Source organism: Temnothorax curvispinosus, unplaced genomic scaffold (genome assembly GCF_003070985.1).
Source record: "Temnothorax curvispinosus isolate PA1 unplaced genomic scaffold, ASM307098v1 QBEX01017816.1, whole genome shotgun sequence".
In the NCBI taxonomy this organism is placed as follows: Eukaryota; Metazoa; Arthropoda; class Insecta; order Hymenoptera; family Formicidae; genus Temnothorax; species Temnothorax curvispinosus.
The window spans coordinates 843,528-862,618 of record NW_020227596.1 but is presented as its reverse complement, the minus strand read 5'-3'; the positions used below and the strand labels follow the sequence as shown (position 1 = coordinate 862,618).

The 19,091-nt window shown below is 50.7% G+C and overlaps 1 protein-coding gene across 2 annotated transcripts in view; it reads right to left on the bottom strand.

The window, feature by feature from the left end:
• The window catches only part of LOC112467792 (RNA-binding protein MEX3B), a 33,644-nt gene extending 22,514 nt beyond the window's left edge, over nt 1-11,130 (bottom strand). The window contains exons 1-2 of one of the 2 annotated variants that reach the window (XM_025036608.1): nt 10,996-11,130; nt 9,722-10,053 (exon numbers count right to left, since the gene is read on the bottom strand). In XM_025036608.1, coding sequence (XP_024892376.1) covers nt 9,722-10,019 — 298 coding nt within the window. In that variant the 5' untranslated portion in view covers nt 10,020-10,053; nt 10,996-11,130. The other variant, XM_025036607.1, reaches the window with a different exon arrangement.
• Nucleotides 11,131-19,091: the final 7,961 nt, after the last annotated feature.

Genomic DNA, 19,091 nt, shown 5'->3' with positions numbered 1-19,091 from the left:
GTCTAAAAGCTTAGCAACACGCGTTCTCTCTCCTCGCTATTTACTCTTATTAATTAAAACTATAAATACAGTCAGATCCATGAGTCACCTCGTAAATAAAGTACATATTTTATATGGAAGATATTTTATAGAAATATTAAAGCCGTAAATTATACAGGGAACGAACTATAAATAAGAGCTTAGAACGCTCGTTTTGGTCAAGAGCTTAATTGCGACGCGCTGACCTTCGAAAACCGATTCGATTTCGCGTCGTCTGCTCGCGACGTATGATTTCGTTAAACTAGGACGGCGCGCGTCGACGAGGGGAAAAAAAAGTTTGGGACAGTCGATTGGCCTCATCTCGAGATCGAGAGTGAACGGATGACTGTGCGACAGGGACCGACCGAGTCGCGAGTGGGATGACGCGTGAGCTACGAGAAGGAAGAGGAGAGGATGGAGAAGATAGTCGTATAGCTGAGAAAAAGTGAGAGAGACAAATAGAGAGCGAGTGTGTGCGGCAGCCCGTCTCGCTCCTCGCTGCAGGCGCACGCATGCACGCACACACGTACGCGAGAATGCGCGCTGCACACGCGTATACAACGCCGAGAGTCGAGCCAAGCCGAGCCAAGTAGCGAAAGGATGAAGCCCCGGCCGCGGCCGCGGCTAGAAAGAAGCGGTCGACCAACACAGTAGACAGTCTTGAATCTTGACCTAGGACACGCACCGCCGACTACGTCACAGTTCGACGTACTACGCGAAGGCTCTCTTACGTGCTCCGCTTAGCCGACATTCGCACTCGATTCCCAACCACCAGGACGGAGAAAGAAAGGTCGACTGACGGGCGAGCGAGGTCGAGGCCTTTTCCTTGAGCTGGGGGAAAAATGCACTCGCGGCTCGAAAACGAGCGCTTCCGTCGACGTACTCCTTGGATACTTTCCCACCGCGCGTTTTATACCCGAGTTTAACGCGTTGACTTGAATCGAGATTAAAGGTAGACTTGATAAATTAATGAATTTTGAATTATATATTCGTACATTCTCAAAAATTGTGAAAAAAAAAATGCATGTGTCGAGCTAATATAATCGTTGCGCAAGAAAATGGCATCTTTATCGAAAGGGATATCATTTCTCCGAGCTTATTGAGCGCGGCTGTTGGCGCGTTAAACGGAACCTCGGAGAAACGAGGCGAGCAGTACAGAGGCTCTCGGCTATGCTTTCCTCGTCCGGACGGAAGTGCCACGTCGAGCGCATTGTTGCGAGCAGAGTACACGGGATGCGGATTGGCCAAATGGAGCGAGAGAGACTCGACCGCCCGCGCGTCCGTGCATAATACACACTCACGCCTTCATCGCGGAGAGTCGTGTGTTACATGCGCCGTACGAGGGAGAAAGAGAGAGACAGAAGTGGGTGGGTTGTGCGAACCACTTCCTCTTAGTACGCTCGGTCTTCGGAATAATCGGATACTCGTGCGTGCCACGTCGCGCGGAGGATGTGCACCGTTGTGAAAAAGAAAAGAGTTCCCTTTACGCTCGAATGACACTTTTTTCACACACGAACTGTGTCGAAACCCGTTCCCCGCGCACACGCGGTGCACGTACGGCAACTCCGAACTTTGCTGCTGTTTTTTGCGCCGCCGCCGTTTCAATTTTACACGAGCCATAAGTTTCTGACAGACTGTAAGAAACCGTGGCATAATCGTCACCAGCAACTAGTGATTTAAGAATGCAAGATAATTGAAATTTCTGTTTAGACCTCCTATGTTAAAAATATCATAACAAATGTAAATAGAAATTAATTTTATCATTTCTCTCTTAAAATATCTTTGAATTATATTCTAATCGTATACCACATGTGATATTTTTACTCTGAAAGTTGAATGCTGATAGCCCAGAATTACTTTGTTACGCGTTTCTTTTGAATCGTAAAATCATGCTGAGCGCCGAGCGCCATGGAACTCCGCAGAGACGATATGCAACGCCGCGAGTGCACCGTCCTGGATGCGAGCTATGTCCTGCGTGATAAAGAGATGAAAAGGACACGCGGAGACCGGGACCGAGGTCTGACAAAGGAGGAGCCGAGCTCGGCAGGAACCCTAGGAGGACGAGGAGGAGGCGGCGGCAGAGGGCAGAAAACGAGGAAGGTTCTTAGGCGAAGTCTCTCTCGCCGCGACCGGCCGGCCGGTCGCTCCTCTCGGATATTCGATATCCCCCATGTATCCTCGAATACTGTCCCGCGCCGCTTGGCAGCGCGCAACAAACAAAGACATCGTCCTCCACTTCCGACGAGGACACTCGCATACATCTCGTGTACATACGTGGGGGCGAAATTCTATCTTATCCTGTCTCCCGCAGGACACCGTATCGCGGGTAGAAATTGATCGACGACACCGGCCGAGTTTACATATCGCGCCGGCCGGGCCCGATTCGCAAACTTTCCGGTCATTAATTAACGTTAACAGCCCGCTATTCGTCCGCGCGTTGGATCAGCAGGAGCGTGACCGCGGGTCTTTCATTATCATCTCGCGGATAATGCAAATTCGTCTTTGCGGTGTCAAGAGAACTGGGGGAATTCCCCTGGACCGAGGTCCTTCGTACCTTCGAAAAGCGCGCGGGTTCAGGGGTCCGCGATTATTAAAGGTCGAATTCTCTCTCCCGCGCTTCTAAATTGCTAGAGGATGATGAACCGCACGCTGACAGTCGCCTGACCTGCGGGACGCGGCGCGATTTAACGTCCGTATTAGTTATTCGAAATAGGGAATGTAATAAAAGTCGCGTGCAGGATAATTCAATTCAAGATCGAAAAACATTCGCTTTCAAACAGACATATAAAAAAATAATTGCCGGAAACGTGCGTATTTTATACATGACTGACCGCGTGTGTATCCTATCGAGATATATATTCAGCGTCTCACGTGATGCATTCGCGTCGATTAATTCCTCGACGGTGGCAATCATATTATGCAGACTGCATAATTAAGAGTAATAAAATTTCTTTATCACATCGTTCCGCCTGAATTCCGTTAATCGTTTCATTCTTGTTAAATCATTACACGTTATAACTGTCATTAATATACCATAAGGTATATCGATGACAGCTAATAAGCATGTTATGACTCTATTAATCATGTTGTGTCGAGTCTCCATTATCCTAAAGCACTTTACAAAACATTCCAAGAAATTTCGAAAAATAATTTCAACAATTTTCTCGCGAGAGCCGCCCAACGAGAAGAAAATTTTATCCCAAGGATCCCGAAGGGAAGTTCAGCAGACAAGAGAGGACCTCCGGTCGGTAAGTCCGGAGGGTAGTCCGCGCACACATGGCAGACAAAATAAATAGAAAACGAGAAAAACCGCTCATTTCAGGCAATGCGCCATAAACATCTGCTAGACGGAGGCACCACGTCGAAGCCCACAGCGGCTCTCAAACACAAATTCGTACCGGCAGCAGTCGACGCCTCTCTTCCCGTCTCTATCTGTCTCTTTAATCTCTCCTCCATTGCTCTACTCTCTCTCTCTCTCTCTGTCTCATCGCTGCGTGCGACCGGCGCTTCCTCTTCGACCTACCTATCGTGTTCCTCTCTTTCTCTATCTTTCTCGCTTGTTCCCGCGGGTCGAGTGTCGATCGAGTTTCGAGCATGAGAACGGAAAGGCCCGGTGTGGGTCGGCAGCTGCTTCGGAGACCAACAAAGGCATCAACCACCACCACCACCACCATCATCACCACCGACACCGGCGCGGCGCGGTGCAGAGGCACCGGCGCGGCAGTACCCGGCATCACCATCACCACACCGCCACCCTGGCCTGGCCATCGCGCCGCCGAGCAATTTCTCGTTTTTTCTTCCGAGGGACTTCCATTCTCGAAATGTGCCGCGGCGTTGCGCGTTCGGCCAATCTTTTTGTGCGAGATACGAAAAGAGCCGGAGCCTGCGGTGAAAAAAAGAATTTCTGGCCCCGCTGCTGCGCCTGAAAATCGGACGCGTATGCACGACGATCCCGAAAACTGCTCTCGAAAGCCCAACGCGATTCTCTGTCACGCTATACATCTGACTATAATAAAATGCAATAAATCTGACTGACTAACAACTGGAGAATTGCCTCGTTTATTCCCTTCTGTTGGTCGTGATTAAACTTGTAAGATTACACTCTGTCGCGCGAAAATGTATAAATATTTTTAATTTTTAATATAATATAATAATTATAAATAATTTTAATTTTCAACGTGCTACCCACTTACTCTGATAAATTTCTTACTCTGGTCTTGTTACGCGAGAGCAAGAAACATTTTAGAATGTTAAAGTAAATTACAATCGATCGGCTGGTTAATAGAGAACTGCAAGATTAATTCATCGATGGCGAGGCAAATTTTCAAACGAGCAAGACTTCACTTCTCAGATCATCTTCGAAGAGAAGAAGCAGGTCGACATGTACGGGCGTAAGGTTCGGCGGAGAAAGCGCGGGAAGTTTCAACATCTTCGCCCGCAAATTGAACTGAAAAGAACGGAGCGACGAGAGGACAGACGGACAGACGAATGGACGGACGGCGTTCCCGTAAATAAAGCCATGAGAAAGAGAGAGAGGCCGGATTTCGGACAGTCGGGCCACGTAACAAAATATCGGCAGCCAAAAACACGCGCGTAATAATATTCGCGTAACCCGGCCCTTTCTCCCGAGCGAAGTTTCTGCTTTCACGGCCGGAAACGCTTCATTTTGCCATCGTTTCTGCGGCCGGCCGGATCGGAGGGCTTTTGAAAACGACCGCGGTGCACACGGAGTGTATCGAGAAATATACGACGCAATACATTTGTATGCGCGCGTGCAGAGGCGAGTCTCCCGCACCTCTCGAAAGAAGCCGCGCTACAAAGTCGTGGAGTATTAATTTCTGTTAAATGATGACAAATTCAGGTTAATGTAAATCCCAATACGTCCATCGACAACATGACTGACACAGTGGCCGGCACACTCTTGCCACGTAAAAATAAATGATCAAAGAAATCGGAACGCGGCGCGTGCACTTGTCGACGCTCTTCATTAATGCAAACGAGCCTTACTGCGTTCTCGGCCGTTAGCCGCGCGATTATCTAGAAAATATAAGAAAGTTTCCCTTTTCACTCGACAATTAACGCCTTATAGTAAAAACAGAGATGCGAAGGAGGAATAATGAGAACCCGAAGTCGTCAGACGTACATCTGTTGGCCGAATGCCTGATAATTAAACTTAATTTTTTTATTAAGTATTAAATCTTATCTTGTATTAGTCATTCGTTGGAAATACATTCTTCTGCTATCATGTTGCGGGGAAATACAAAAAATCTGGATATGTAAGAAACATTATCTTGAGCATACATATAATACAATATGTAAAACGAGAATTTCATCGATAATTCGAACTAAAATGAAAACAGAAAATGATGGTAACCACGTCATTTGACAAATATTTTCCCTAAGATACATATTCCCCGCTGATAAGATTGCGATATTTCACGAAAAGAGAGAGTAGATCCTAGACGGCACGTGGTGAGGTCAGAATTTCCAGATTCGTATATGTATGTATGTATGTATGTATGTATGTATGTATGTGTGTATGTGTGTATGTGTGTATGTGCGTGTGTGTGCGTGTATGTGTATGTGTTTGTGAGATTACCGCGTACATAACCAGTATACCCTATCCGAGCGTTCCCGGTCTACGTCCACGAACGAGTCGTAAAAACCGAAGGAGATTCCCTGTCTTTCTCCTTCCGCCGTCGTAGCGTCTCTTTCCCCCTTGCTTTTCACGAGGACGCGTTAACGACGACGCGGAACCCATTAACACGATTTCATCGGTGACACAAATCTTCCGTTTCTGTAGAAAATCCTGGCCGGCGTGGCGCAGGATCGCGAGACCCGCGGACATGCGGCACGTGCTCGCGAACAATACGCGTGAAAGGCCGCGCCTCCTATCTCTCTCTCTCTCCTTCTTTCGTTTTATGTTTGAATTTTCCACGGCTTTGTGAGAGGAACGTTACGTATATGCCGTACACGCCGAGCGCGCATTTTTCGGTACCTTTATCAGTCAACTTTACGATTGTCAAACAATCTCTTTCCGTAGTCCGAATTTAGGACGACTGCGGAAGTGAGCTCAAGATTACCTGTGATTAAGGTGACCCATGCATGAGAAATGTACAAAAAATATGGTAGAATTCATAAATAGAAGTTTTACAATTCACAAAAATACTTTAGATTTAATCTTTTAACATTAATTTTCTAAATGTTTCATAAAACGAACATAATTTTAATAATAGGCTAAAAAAGAGACATAATAATATAATTTTGAAAATTTCACAGTTTCCAACTGGATACAAGAATTGAAAAACAAGACGTATGTACAAAGTGTTGGAATTAAAGAAAAAAGAAAACAAAATAGATTCTATATCAGAATAGCACACGACCGCTCCTTGCGCTCTCACAATTCCTGGAAGGTGCAATTACATATTTTTCCTTTTTTTTTCCATTCCTCTCTCTCTCGTGAATCAAGTTCCCTCTCGAAGTCACGCGGTGCACAAGCTAACGACCTGGATAACCGGCCGTGATATTTCCAAAGTAACGTCATCGCTGGCCACGATGCTACGCGAGGCTATGGGTCTGGCGACAGAGGCACTCATTACAACTTCCGGTCCAGGAGAGCCGCGAGCAGACGAGAAAGAGATGTATATAATCGACAGTCGAGTAGAGAGAGAAAGAGAGAAAGAGAGAAAGAGAAAGAGAGAGAGAGAACCGACAACAACGGCCAATCGCAAGGGACGGAGACCCGAGAGAGATAATGCGAGAACGAGAAGAAGAGAGGAGAAGAAGAGAGGCGAAGAGAGGCACGGCGAACGAAAATGATCAACAAATAGCCACATCCTCACGATGGAACGGCGTATCAAACTCATCAGACGTCATCGTCGAATCGACATAAGATTCGAATCGCATTTCGCAGGAGGATCGCGATCTCTAGGGGAGAGAGATCCTGACGAGCGTCGACGAGCGAAACCGCCGGAACAGAGTCGGCGGGCCGCTCGGCCACGCGAACAGGCGAACTCTCGCAATGATTCACGCCAGGTATGTCAAACTGGTTTCGCGGCGGACGCGGCCTGACCGCGGCGGGGAACCGTGGCTCTATCTACGAGACGCAATGCATCTCGTATCGGAGAAACCAGGCCAGGATACGCGTAAATCGTCTAATTCAGTTTCACGGTGCGTCAACGGAAGAATTCGAGGAATTTCGAGCCAAATCTTGAAAGGACTATTCATAACTGCTGTTCGTTCGTAGCAACACGTAAAAAAAAAAACAAAAACACGTGGCAACTCAAGTCAGCGTGCAATCGTGGCACCGTCTCATTCACGAGAGTCGATCAATGGTCGCAGTGGACGCGCGAGCGCATCGCGAAGGAATACCCGATACACGGGACGATTTACGCTCAAATACCGGCTCGAAAACGCGCGTACGTAGATCCGAGACTCGAAGGCCGAGCGACTCGAGTCGGATCAGCATTCTGGAAAAATTTGGACCGCGTTTAGTTCACCTCGGAGCAGAGGAGCGATAAAACGTTCGATTAAAAAGCACGCGCGGGATCCGGAAGGGCAGCGGATGGGAGAACGCGGAGCACGTACGGCGCGACTCTCGAGGCAAGGTGCGGAATTTCAAGCGCGACGGACTGTACACCCCGCGGGACTGTAACGTCGCTCCGCGAGCGTCGAGGGCCCGACGTGTCGTCGCAGGCCAGTATTATATCAGCTGCGGTCGGTCGTGACGATGACCGCGAAGCCGTACCCCGGCTTCCTTCCTCTCCGACGCAACGGAAAGCGGCGTCTCCGCGATCTCGCCGCGGCGACGGTTTCACTCGGTTCATTCTTCGAATTCTAAGATCGATCGACCGAAACACGACGAGGCGTCGTCGCGGATTCACCCGACTATTCGCGAAACTTTTCACACGAGATACATGCATACATATACACACGTATGCGGCGCGAACGATGCACGGGGGGGACGTGGGGTACGTACGTCGGTTCTCTCCGAACGGTATTGATCGGCGCACAATCGCCGCTGACAGACGTTAAGATTTAAATGGCAAGGCCACGTGCCGCGGCCGTTGTTTGAATTTCTAAACATTCCGCGAGACGCGCACGAACTTGGACGCGTCGTTCGACAATGGGGGGCGCGTCCCCCCCCCCCGCCCTCTCTTCCTCCTTGCCTCGTCGACAAGATTATCGCTCGATAAACGAAGGAACGATTCTTATCGCTCGCGCGCCACTTGATTAAATATAGGACGTGTACGTTCTTATTAACGAGATATCTTCTTTCCTCGTAGTAATTGGTCTATGGATACGATACTTCCCGATTTCGACTACGTAAACACGACGATCGTGCGACGCGTGATAAACATTACGAAGGTTAATTGAGACTTCGAAACGAGTAGCCTTAATGATAAGCCTAAGCCTTTGAAAAGGCTCGAAAACTCGAAATGCCTGGTACTTCAGGGAAGACTTTGGGCAAAGTGCAACGAGGTGTGCTGCGTGACACATCTCGAGGCCCTTTCTAATAGTTATACTTTCATTTCACTTGAGCCAATTGAGAATTTCACATCGGGCGGTCCGGTTGCATTTCCGGCGCTGTTCGAAACGCAATGCCGTTTCGGGGGCATTTCGCTCGGCGGAGCAACGTGGCGGAACAAAAAGGCAAGAAGGGACTATTCGTCGGCGGCACGGATAAAAGAAGCCGCGGCGAGACGAATTAGCCGTTTCGCAGAACGGTGACCGGTCTCCTCCAAGGTTGAGACCGAGAGAGAGAGAGTCATCGGTCTCTCGGCGTAGGCCGGGCCCGTGCAATGCAAGAATATAACCGCGTCTTTATTTATGAGTCGCGCTGGCGCGCGAGCGCGACGTATCGTGTCGCATCGTATGGTATCGCGCGATAGAAATCGTAAACACACTATTCCGCCGCGGTCGTTGAGAAACGGGCGAGGGAAAAAAGAAGGAAAAGGCACGGGGCCGTAACGACCGCGACCTACGACAGGTTTGGGGTGGGAGGAGACGGGGAGAGGGAGGACCGGATCTCCCGCCCGGTCCAAGTCGCACGCACGCGCGCTCGCGCGCGCGAAACGAAATTCGTACGTAAATTGGATTTAATTGCTCTATCGTGGCCGGTATCAAGTTTCCCGCGGCGTGCGTCGCGTTTATACGGCCGTGCCAATGAACTGTCAGTGGCGCTATAATCGCGCGCGGCTCCGCCGACCGGGACGCGCGAGAGGAGAGGGATGAGAAAGAAGGAGAAAGAAAGGAGAAAAAAAAAAGAGAGAAAATGACGCTCGGCGTCGCGACGCGATTTTGAGAAAAGTACCGATGGGACCTCGAGTCGTCCCAGGGACACCTTTCTCACGGTGTCGTTTAACCGGCGAGAAAAAACGTCGATTACGAAGATAGCAATAAATCCATCGTCTACGCTCGGGTTATCCCTTTTTTTTTTTTCAAGGCTCGCAATTTTGATCGTTTTATTATTTATCCGGGAGAATTTCGAGATCCTCTTTCGAGTAACCCCCCGCGCGTCTCGCGGCCGTGTCGAGATTGATAACGACGGTCCTCTGGCAGTAAATGCGCCGCGAGAGAGAATTCGCCCGGATAAAAGAAGGCGCGAAGAGAATAGCCTGGAGAGAGACGCAAGATTTCGCAGGCGAGCCAAACGCGCGCGCACACGCACACACAGATAATAGATATATGCACAGACACTTACCCTGTCGGCCGACGATCTCCGCCACGTGTTCGCTGCTGGGCACCGGCACGCACTCGGTCATGTTCTGGCTCTTCTTGGAACGCGCCTCCTCGAAGACGGCCGGCGCGGCCTGCAGCGGGTCCGGGTCGTTGGTGGTGCCGTTCCCGGTGCCGGCGCCGGGGCATCCGGACGAGCCCTCCGGGATGCCGAGCATCGACAGCTCGAAGGCGAGCTGCAGGGCGCGCTGCTCCTCGAAGGTGACGCCGGCGCTGCCGCCGTTCGAGCCCCGATCCATCTCGCTGAACAAACTCGTCGGCATTTCGGTCGATTACAAATTCTCGTATCGTGCGACACTGGAAAAGACGATAGACGACGTTGACGCGATGGTGTGGCGTGGGTTCGTTGGAAACGTTGCACTAGAGTCCGCGCGCTGCGGTCGACCGGGACACCCGTTCACCGGGACGACGACGACGACACGACGTAGTCCTCTCTTTTATCGAACAAACGAGCGGTTCGGTTCCGCGCTGCCTCGAAGACGTGCGGGGAACGACGCGACGAAGGATTACAACTTCCACCGGAACTGGCGTCGCGACGCTACGCTGCGACTGTAACGTACGCGTAAAAAAAAAAAAACTCGGAAATTCGACGCACCGACGCGCGGAAGCGGGAATGCCGTCGGCACGATTAGCTCTTCCGCTCGCAACGCGTATCTTGAGCTACGACGAGCTACGACGACGGACGACGACGCGGAGTGCGAAAAATAGTGGTCAGTCGCGCACGAGTTCTCTTCGCCCGGGAGGCACACGCCGGTCTGCGTCGTCTATGCCGCACGTACGCACGCACCGGCAACGAAAATGGCCTTCCCGATATCCCCACTGCTTCGTCCCGCCGCCGAACGCGCGTGTGATTTGTGCGGTTGTTCGTGTTCGAAGAGCGATCCCGTGGCCGCTCCGCTCTCGCGTGTTACTCGTACAGTCGCTTGGTCTTCGACCGATGCTTTCGTTCGTTCGTTTCTCCACCTCCACTTCCTCCTCCTCTTCTCCGTCGCGATCTTTCTCTCTTTCTCTCTCTCTCTCTCTCTCCCCGACTCTACCGACGACCGACGGGCGACGTAACGACGATTCGTGTCGCGCGTTGTACGGCTGCCTTGTCACCGGCCGACTGACTTGGCCGTTCGAGAGGTCGAGCCGTCGCGGCGCGAGACCGAAACACTGAAAACGAAGGCAAGGGGCGCGCGCGCGCTCGTCCGTTCCGTTTCCGCTCCCTTCTTTCTCTTTCCCGCTCGCGATCCTCACCGCCTCGCTCCCTCGGTCTGTCCCACGCTCCTCTCGCTCTCTCTTTCTCTCTCTCGTTCTTCGCCTCTCTTCAACCGCGATCTTTCCTCTCTCGAAGGCAGGCGCGTGCAACTACCCTCTCGCTCGTGTTACCACTGCGACTGACTGCGACGTACTGCGACTGCGGCGGCTGTCGAAGCCGGCGCGCCGCCATGTGCCGGACGCCGGCTATGCGCGCGCCTGATTGGCCGGCCGGGTCACGTGGGACGCGCCACCCCTCCCCACCACCGAGCGCGGCGCACCTACCGGCACCGCGCCGCAATACGTAAACGCGACGCAAACGCCAAACGGCGAGGGAGCGAGCGAGCGAGAGCGTGCGTGCGAGCGAGCGAACGAGCGGCGCGTCGTCGCGCTCGTTCTTCTCGGCCTCGGCTCCTTCGACGCTACGAATGCGTGCACTCCCGTTCTCGATTGTACACACCACGCGCAACAACCCCCTCCGTTCGTGCATCCGCTCGAACCTTCGCCAAGTTTCCCCGTGGAAACGCCAACGTTTACGTCCCTCCGCGCCGGACGCGGTCGGCTCCACCGTTTTCCCGGAGCGGACGGACGAATCCCCGACCCGTATAGGGGATTGACTGAAAAAACACGACCGTGTTTTTGGCTCGACGCCGGGGGTGCGAATCCCCTAAGAGCCGGCCCCGAGACTCGAGAGGGTGCCTCTCGACGAAACCCTTAAGACGCGCCTCCGTCGCGATCGCGAATCGATTCTCCCTTCCGATTTTGTAACATATGATTTTGTAACACGATCAAGCGTTACTCTCGAATGTACAGAGTTTAAGATCTCCCGGCGAAATAAACGTCGTCCGCGGCGATATATATACGGTGATTTTCCCCACGAATGTCGAACGGGTCAAAGTGCAGCGACCTAGGTGGATCGTATAACGCTCTTTCTGCTCTTCTCTCCTCCCTGGGCCGTCAACGGGCTTCGCGCACGATCCGTGCGCGAGGTGCGCCAACACACTTTTTCCGCGCTAACGCGGTTATCTCTCCGTTTTAGCGGCGCGGGCGGGATGAACGCGAGGGAAAAGACGTTTACGAATACGGCGAAATAACAGCGACTCGCGAGAGTCGCGTTTGGATAGTAAATGAGTAAATCGCGCGTTCGTATTACTAGCGAATTGGATATCCCGGTCGAATGTATCCCTCAGGAGAGCGTAACGGGGAGAGAATCCGCCGCGTTTATCGCTCCCGCGATTTACTTAATTGATTTTTTTTTCCGCAGATAGCCGAGGGACGAGGATCTCGCGACTTGTCGCGCTAAGTTCCCTCGATTATATCGTCCTTGAACCTTGGCCGACGACACCGGCGTTACCGCCGTCAGCTCTACCACTCTTGGCCATTCGCGATCAATGTAATACGATTTCAACGTTGCTGTTTAGCTAACAGGATTTTGAACATTATCCCATTTCAGCATATCGCCCATCCTAAATTTGGCAATAGATATAGATGCGATAGCATTCGAGGGAATTTCCATTCTCCGTCTAAATTTTCATTCTCTTTGCGTACGCGCGCAGTCTAATACTTATACAATCGGAAAAATCAGCTTCCGAATTCTACATTTTGTAAAATGTGAAATGTGTAAAATATAAAATATATTCGCGGCAGAGATATATTATAGCTACGTTTCTATTCCCATGCAAAGATGGACGATAATCGATATGTGGGATGTGTAACTATGAGTAATCGGAATTTATCGGGTGACGAGCCCGCGGCAGGACGTCGCACGACATGCCTGGTCCGCGCCGACGTGGACAAGGCCGAGCGCCGAGAGCGAATGCCCGTCGCGGCCCAATATAATCGGCGGCGGCCCCCTCCTCCCTTCCCTCCCCCTAATTCGCGAATCACGACCGGGCCTGGCCGACCGACCGACCACCTGCCCGACTAGCGGTTTCGTTAAGTAAGAGTGAAAAGAGGATTCCGTCTCTCTAAAACCGATCTAGACGCGATTCGCGGGAGCGAGCTTGCTCGCTCGCTCGCTCGTTCGCGCGGACCTTGAACCGAGGCGCAAACGTGATCCATTGTTCTCTGCCGACGACCCTTCGTCCTCTCTCCGACCGAGCACTCACGGGCACTCGATTGCTCGATTTTTAGTCCCGGAGGCCCCACGCCGGATCGGCGGCGTCGGCCCCCGTGTCCTCCATTCTCGAGGACAGACGAGGGACGGCGACGGCAGCGGCCGCGTCGGGCGCCCGTTCCAGGGATCCACCGAATATATACCCGCGACTCATTGTTTTCCACGTATCGGACCGATGCGCGACGGCTCGTTAAAGCGCACCTTGCGAGCGCCTCCGTTGGCTTTGACGTAATCGCGTAATCCGATAAGGAGGGAGAGACGCGGCGCTTTCGCGCGAGAGAGCGAGACGAGAGACCTCGGCGATTCGGCGCGACCGGCGATCGTCGTCGATCGGCCTACCTGACGATGAATTCGCTCCAAGGTGCGAGCGACTAATTTTGTTTCTCATCGCATGCCGAAAGCAACGACCCGTGTGCACATCGCCGCCGATCTCTCTTTCTCCTCCTTCAAGGCTGTCTCGAGACAACCAACCACCTTTTGCTCCAACGATCGCACCTGCCGACTGCTCGTGCTCTCGCGGCTCGCTCGTAAATACCTCGGCGTTATCGTACGTATGATTTTACAAACTCCCGTCCCTCCACGGTCGTCTCTTTTCTCGCATGCGAAACGGCGAAACGCAATCGTATACGGACGGATTATATTCGCGCAAACGCGTCATGCTCGGTTGCCAATCGCCGCTACGCGTCGCGTCGATTAATTCGGGGCAACGGAGAGAGATGATCGATAATCTCCGCCGAACGATCCAAGGACTAATTATTTTGGAGAAAGAGAGTCTTGTAGCACCGATAAATTGAATTTAATTGATTTGTAAAAAAAAAAAAAAATTACAAAAATCACCGAGGTTACAAAAATTCCACGAGGAACGTTTCACGACGAGGAAAATGTGACGAAAGGTAGAAACGACGGAAAATTTCGCACGAACACGTGGCGTCTTGTTGCTACTTAGGCTAACTTAGGATACGACTCCCATGGGAGTCGTGGAACCGTCTCGATGCCCAGCGTCAAAGGATACGGCCGAACCTACAGCCTCGACGCCGAAAAGGAAGCTTTTCTGACCGCTCCGACGCGTTAAACCGACTCCTCTCCTCGGTGTTCCGCGTCGCTCGTCGCATTTTTACGGCGTGCAACCGGTTGCCTTCCACGTTGCGATCATTGTCGTTGCTTTGGCGAAACCCGGCGACTCCCGTGGTGCGCCACGCCGCCTCGTCCTCGCCGATGTACTTACACGCGGATAAACGCACCGCCGGCGCCGCGCCGCGCGGCCCGTGCGTGTATGTATCGTGCACGCGTGCGTATATAAGGTATACGAAGCGACGGTGCCTCGCTCGAGCACTCGGCGGAGAGGATATTTCTTTCGATTTCGATCGCCGGGGTGCAGTAACGCCGGAGAACCGCATTGCTGGCCTCTGAGTCGGCGACGATGACGACGACGAGGACGACGACGACGACATTAGTCGCAGAAACATTTGAACGAGAATTTCTTATCTAATTTATACTCGATATAAGCTTTTATCAAGCGATGAAATGAAACTGTTGCAATATTCTGCCCGAATACGGGGAAATGTACTGAAATTACGTACTATTAATAGATAACTGTTACACAAGGCTTTCACGAACCGAATGACTATAACGCCATCACGTGTTGTGTGCCCCGTGTCCCTCGAGGCGAATCCGGGAGGACTACAATGCTCGAATTATCGCGCAATGTGCCGGTATATCGATCCGGCCATTCGATATCTGGTTATCCACAAAATCTTGCGGGCGGACGCCCACGCTCGCCCGCGCGCACAGAAGGCAGAGATATATCCTTACTGGCTACCGAGAGACCGCAACGGTGGCGGACTATGAGAGGCCGTTGCACAACGGCGAAAACACACACACAAATAGCCAGTTAAACGATGATAGCGCGGATAAAGGCGCAACGCCTTTCTAAATATACCCCCGGTGCGCACCGGGTCCATTCGCGGAATTTCATTTTCTTCACCGCAGACGCAACACTTGTCACTTATTAGAGTTCCCTGCGAGGTACGCTTAAGCCTGCCCGCGCGCGCGGACTCGAGGCCGTTTCATCTCGAACGCAAATAAGATGCATACACGAAGATTACGCGCGCTAAGATCCCTTACAGCTGAGAGAAAACGATTTGAATAATAAATCCCGAACTCCATTTTGCCCGTCTCGTAAGAGTCCAATGCAAAATGCAAGCTCTCGGAAACGTAAAAATCGCAATGTCCGTTAAAGGATGCATGCCATGCCGGGGCTGCAACAGAAGTATTTTAGAGTTTCCGATGCAAGATTTACTCGCGTCCGGACGTGGCGAAGCCTTTCTCCGCAAAACGGAAAATTCCTCACTGTCTCTTCTCGATTTTACGAGAATACAACTTTGTCGGACCCCCTACGGCTGTATTGTCGAACGACAAAGTACAAGTCCTTTGTAAACTTTGGCCTGGCGAAGCCGGAGAAGAATTTTCTCTTCCTCTCTCTCTCTCTCGAAATGCAGCATGCGCAGCCAACGTGTTCTTTGCAGTGGAAGCTGATACTTTCGAATTTTTCCAGAAATAATAAGAATTCGAATTTATCATTCGATAACGGACTTGCTGCGATGTGCCATGAACGTTATAAATATAGACGATATTCTAGAATATCCGATTAAACGTTTATAAATATTTCTTATTCAGCGTGCACGTGCCTCTTTCTTGATTCATCTTTGTTTATTATACGCTATCGAGCTCCCTCGCATCGTCGCATAGGATGGGAAAACTAATCTGAAACAATTTATCTTATCGCGAGCTATTGTTATTATCGTAGATATCGAAAAATCATTCTTACGTTTCCATTGCTGTCTGTAAAATCTGCAAAATAACTGAGCGCACCATTCATAAGTACAAAAGGGAAACGTGGCGACGAAGGAAAGCCAAAGGGAGGTCCGCTTTTTAGACCGATTCGATACAATTCCGTACCCGAATGCCTTTTTCTTTTTCCATGAAAACGAACAATGGGCCGAACGGAAACCGTAATATAGTCAGGCTGGAAGAGAGATCTATCGGCCCATGTGCCCGCATGTCTTCTCGTGCAGATACGAAACGGAAGCTCGAAAAAATTTCGCTTGACGGTTATCAAAAGACATTGAAATTGATCGTTCGCTTGAGGCTCGTGGTGGATAAAAATTTAGTTATTTTTCGCGGACGTTGTTCCACGCGCGAGCATATAGCTGTAAAGAAAATATTACGTAATTTGCAAACACGTCAGAGGAGTCAAAGAGAGATGCACGTAATTTGCAACGTTATATTACGCGTCGTGACGAGAAAAGACTCGATCACCCGTTCAGGCGATCGCGACGAAAGTTTAAATCGGAAACGAGCTAAAAATATTTTTTTCTTTCACCTTCCCTTACAATGGCTCCCTTTTATACTTTACGTAATTATTGTGCTCTTTGTGTGCTGAAACGGTATGGGATATGTTAAAAACGGAAACGGAGAGATAGGTGTGTGTTTCTCTCCGCCACCGACGCAACGACGCGACGTCGAGGGACCCGGTGAAAATGGAAAGAGCACGATCGGTTATAGGCACACGCCCGCTCTCCTCTCCTCTCGCGGGTCCGCGAGAGAGAAAGTCTGTCGACGTCGATTACGTATAGCAGCCGTTGTTGGAAGTCGAAGGTCCCGCAGTTGTTCTTCCGTGCGAAACACGCTGGATGGACCAACGCCTCCTCCTCCTCCTCCTTCTTCTCCTTTCCGAGGCCCGCACAGCCCGAGTCACCTATTCGTCGTTTTCCTACTCGCCGTCGGCTTTCGCCGCGCGATTGTCAATCGAGACTTTAAAAATCGCGTCGTCTCCTCGCGTCCGCGTCCCTTCGCGACGAGATAAATCCGAAATACTTTGCGGCCAGTAACCCCGATACAAATAGTATAGTCAAGTCGGTCAACTTCCGATGGTCGAATATACTGCCTGGCGCGAAAGATCGATAACGCGCCGTAGAGGAGCGTCTATTTATACATCGGCTATATTACGTCCAAGACAGCGGAGGATGTAATCTTCGATGGTGCTCCAGATAAGGTCTTTACACGCGATGCGACGCCGCCGTCGTCGCCGCCACCGCATAGATCGCCGTTGCATCAAGCTGATCAAGCACGCGTTAAATAATCTATCGAGTGAGAGCCCCCGAGAGAGAGAAAGAGAGAGAGAGAGAGAGAGAATCGTGCGCGCGGGACGCGGAATTAAATCCCGCGTAACTGAGCATAATGTTGCGGTACCGACCATCGTGTTTGACGTTCAAGCGCGGTGCAAAAATTTGCGTGAATTATGCACGCGCATGCGGGGCGGTAAGTGAGATTATTTCGGGACGTGTCCCGTAGCGATTTCAATTCCTCATCCGTCGCATGATATGCGCATTATATATTCACATGCGCGACGTTCATTATGCATACATATGCATATATGTATACAGTATATACAATATACATAATTAAATTCCACGCTGCATATCCCAAGCGACATCCTACAGAAATCCGCGATGTATTAGAATCGTGGACTTTTCGGTAACGATCACAAATATGCGTCAATCAGCTATAATTATTCAAATCGCCGCCGGGTGTTTATTTCGCGATTAGTGCATTATGATTTCGCTCCACGATTTTATACACCGCTCCCATTGTTGCCTCTCAGCGTTTTCTCGATGGGCCGAATGTCGTCTCCGTGAGCATAAATTATTGCAAAGAACACGCGATAGCGCTATTGATCGCTCGGGATGCAGACTCGGGATGCAGAGGAGACATTCGGTGTTGAACTCCCGTTGTCGACGATGCCACGGCTGCGTTCTCGTACTCACGATACCGCGCCGCCGCGCCGTACGTGTGCCGATTAGACCGGATGGATCGTCGGGTCGAGTCATGTGTTCGACGAGTTATAACGATTTAAACTGGGACATGTGCCCCGCGTATACACGCCGGCGATGGGGCGAGAACGGCTGTTCGTCTGGTTGACAATAAGGGAGAGAGCGACCCTTGCCCGCGCGGAGGGAAACAGCTGTTGGTCGAGAAGGTGGTGAGGTGCCGGGCAGGGCAGAAGGGGACGGGGGCAAGCAGGGAGAGAGAAAAAAAGAGGTTACCACCTGGTACCCCGCTTATGCTTACCTGAAAACCGACGCCTGCCTGTATACCTGCCCTGAGCATTCTTTTGTGCGGGGCCCTGGGCACGTACCGATTCCCAGAGGGCCTTGGGGCCCAGCATTCGATACACAACTGCACTCGGCACAATGCACGCCTCGAACACTATAGTAACACACGGTGCACGGTACTTTAATGCGACACGATTAGAAAATACTTTCGTATGGAACAAAATCTTTGGAAAATAGTTTTTGAGAATCATTCAAAAAATGAGGAGTCCTCCTGAGAGAAAATAAAGTCCCCGATTAACCATTCATGCTCCTCGTCTAAGATCCTAAAAGAATTCTTTACTAATGTTTTTGCACCATAGGATGTCGTAGGGTTTTAGCCTGAACCTTTGCAATATATAGAAAATGCTAAGAAATATATCTCATACTAAAATATCTTGAAACGGCTAATTCTACTTTTCGTTGTCCTTTTACTATAGATTTTCTTGGAATGACGAAGCAACTAAAAATAAAACGAAACAATATATATTTCCATTTTTCATATGTCACCAAGAATAACAGAGTTCAACAAAAAAGAAGGTCCCTAATTCCCAAGATTTATGAGGATCTCTGTAATGAAAATATCTAAAAACAAGTTTTAACAGGTATAGCTAGGTTAATACAACTTATTTCCGGTGGGAGATGACGCACGGTAGGATAATTCTCGAAACCACTTTTGATAAGTTTTTTTAAATCTCACGTTTTCTATCCTGGGCCGCTGATAGCTTGGCAAAGGTTTTATTGAACCGTGCAGGCTATTTCCTGCGACGATGACATGCCATGCTCGAATTCGACGCGATATTTCAGGACCGGTCAATTCCCGCGCGGCC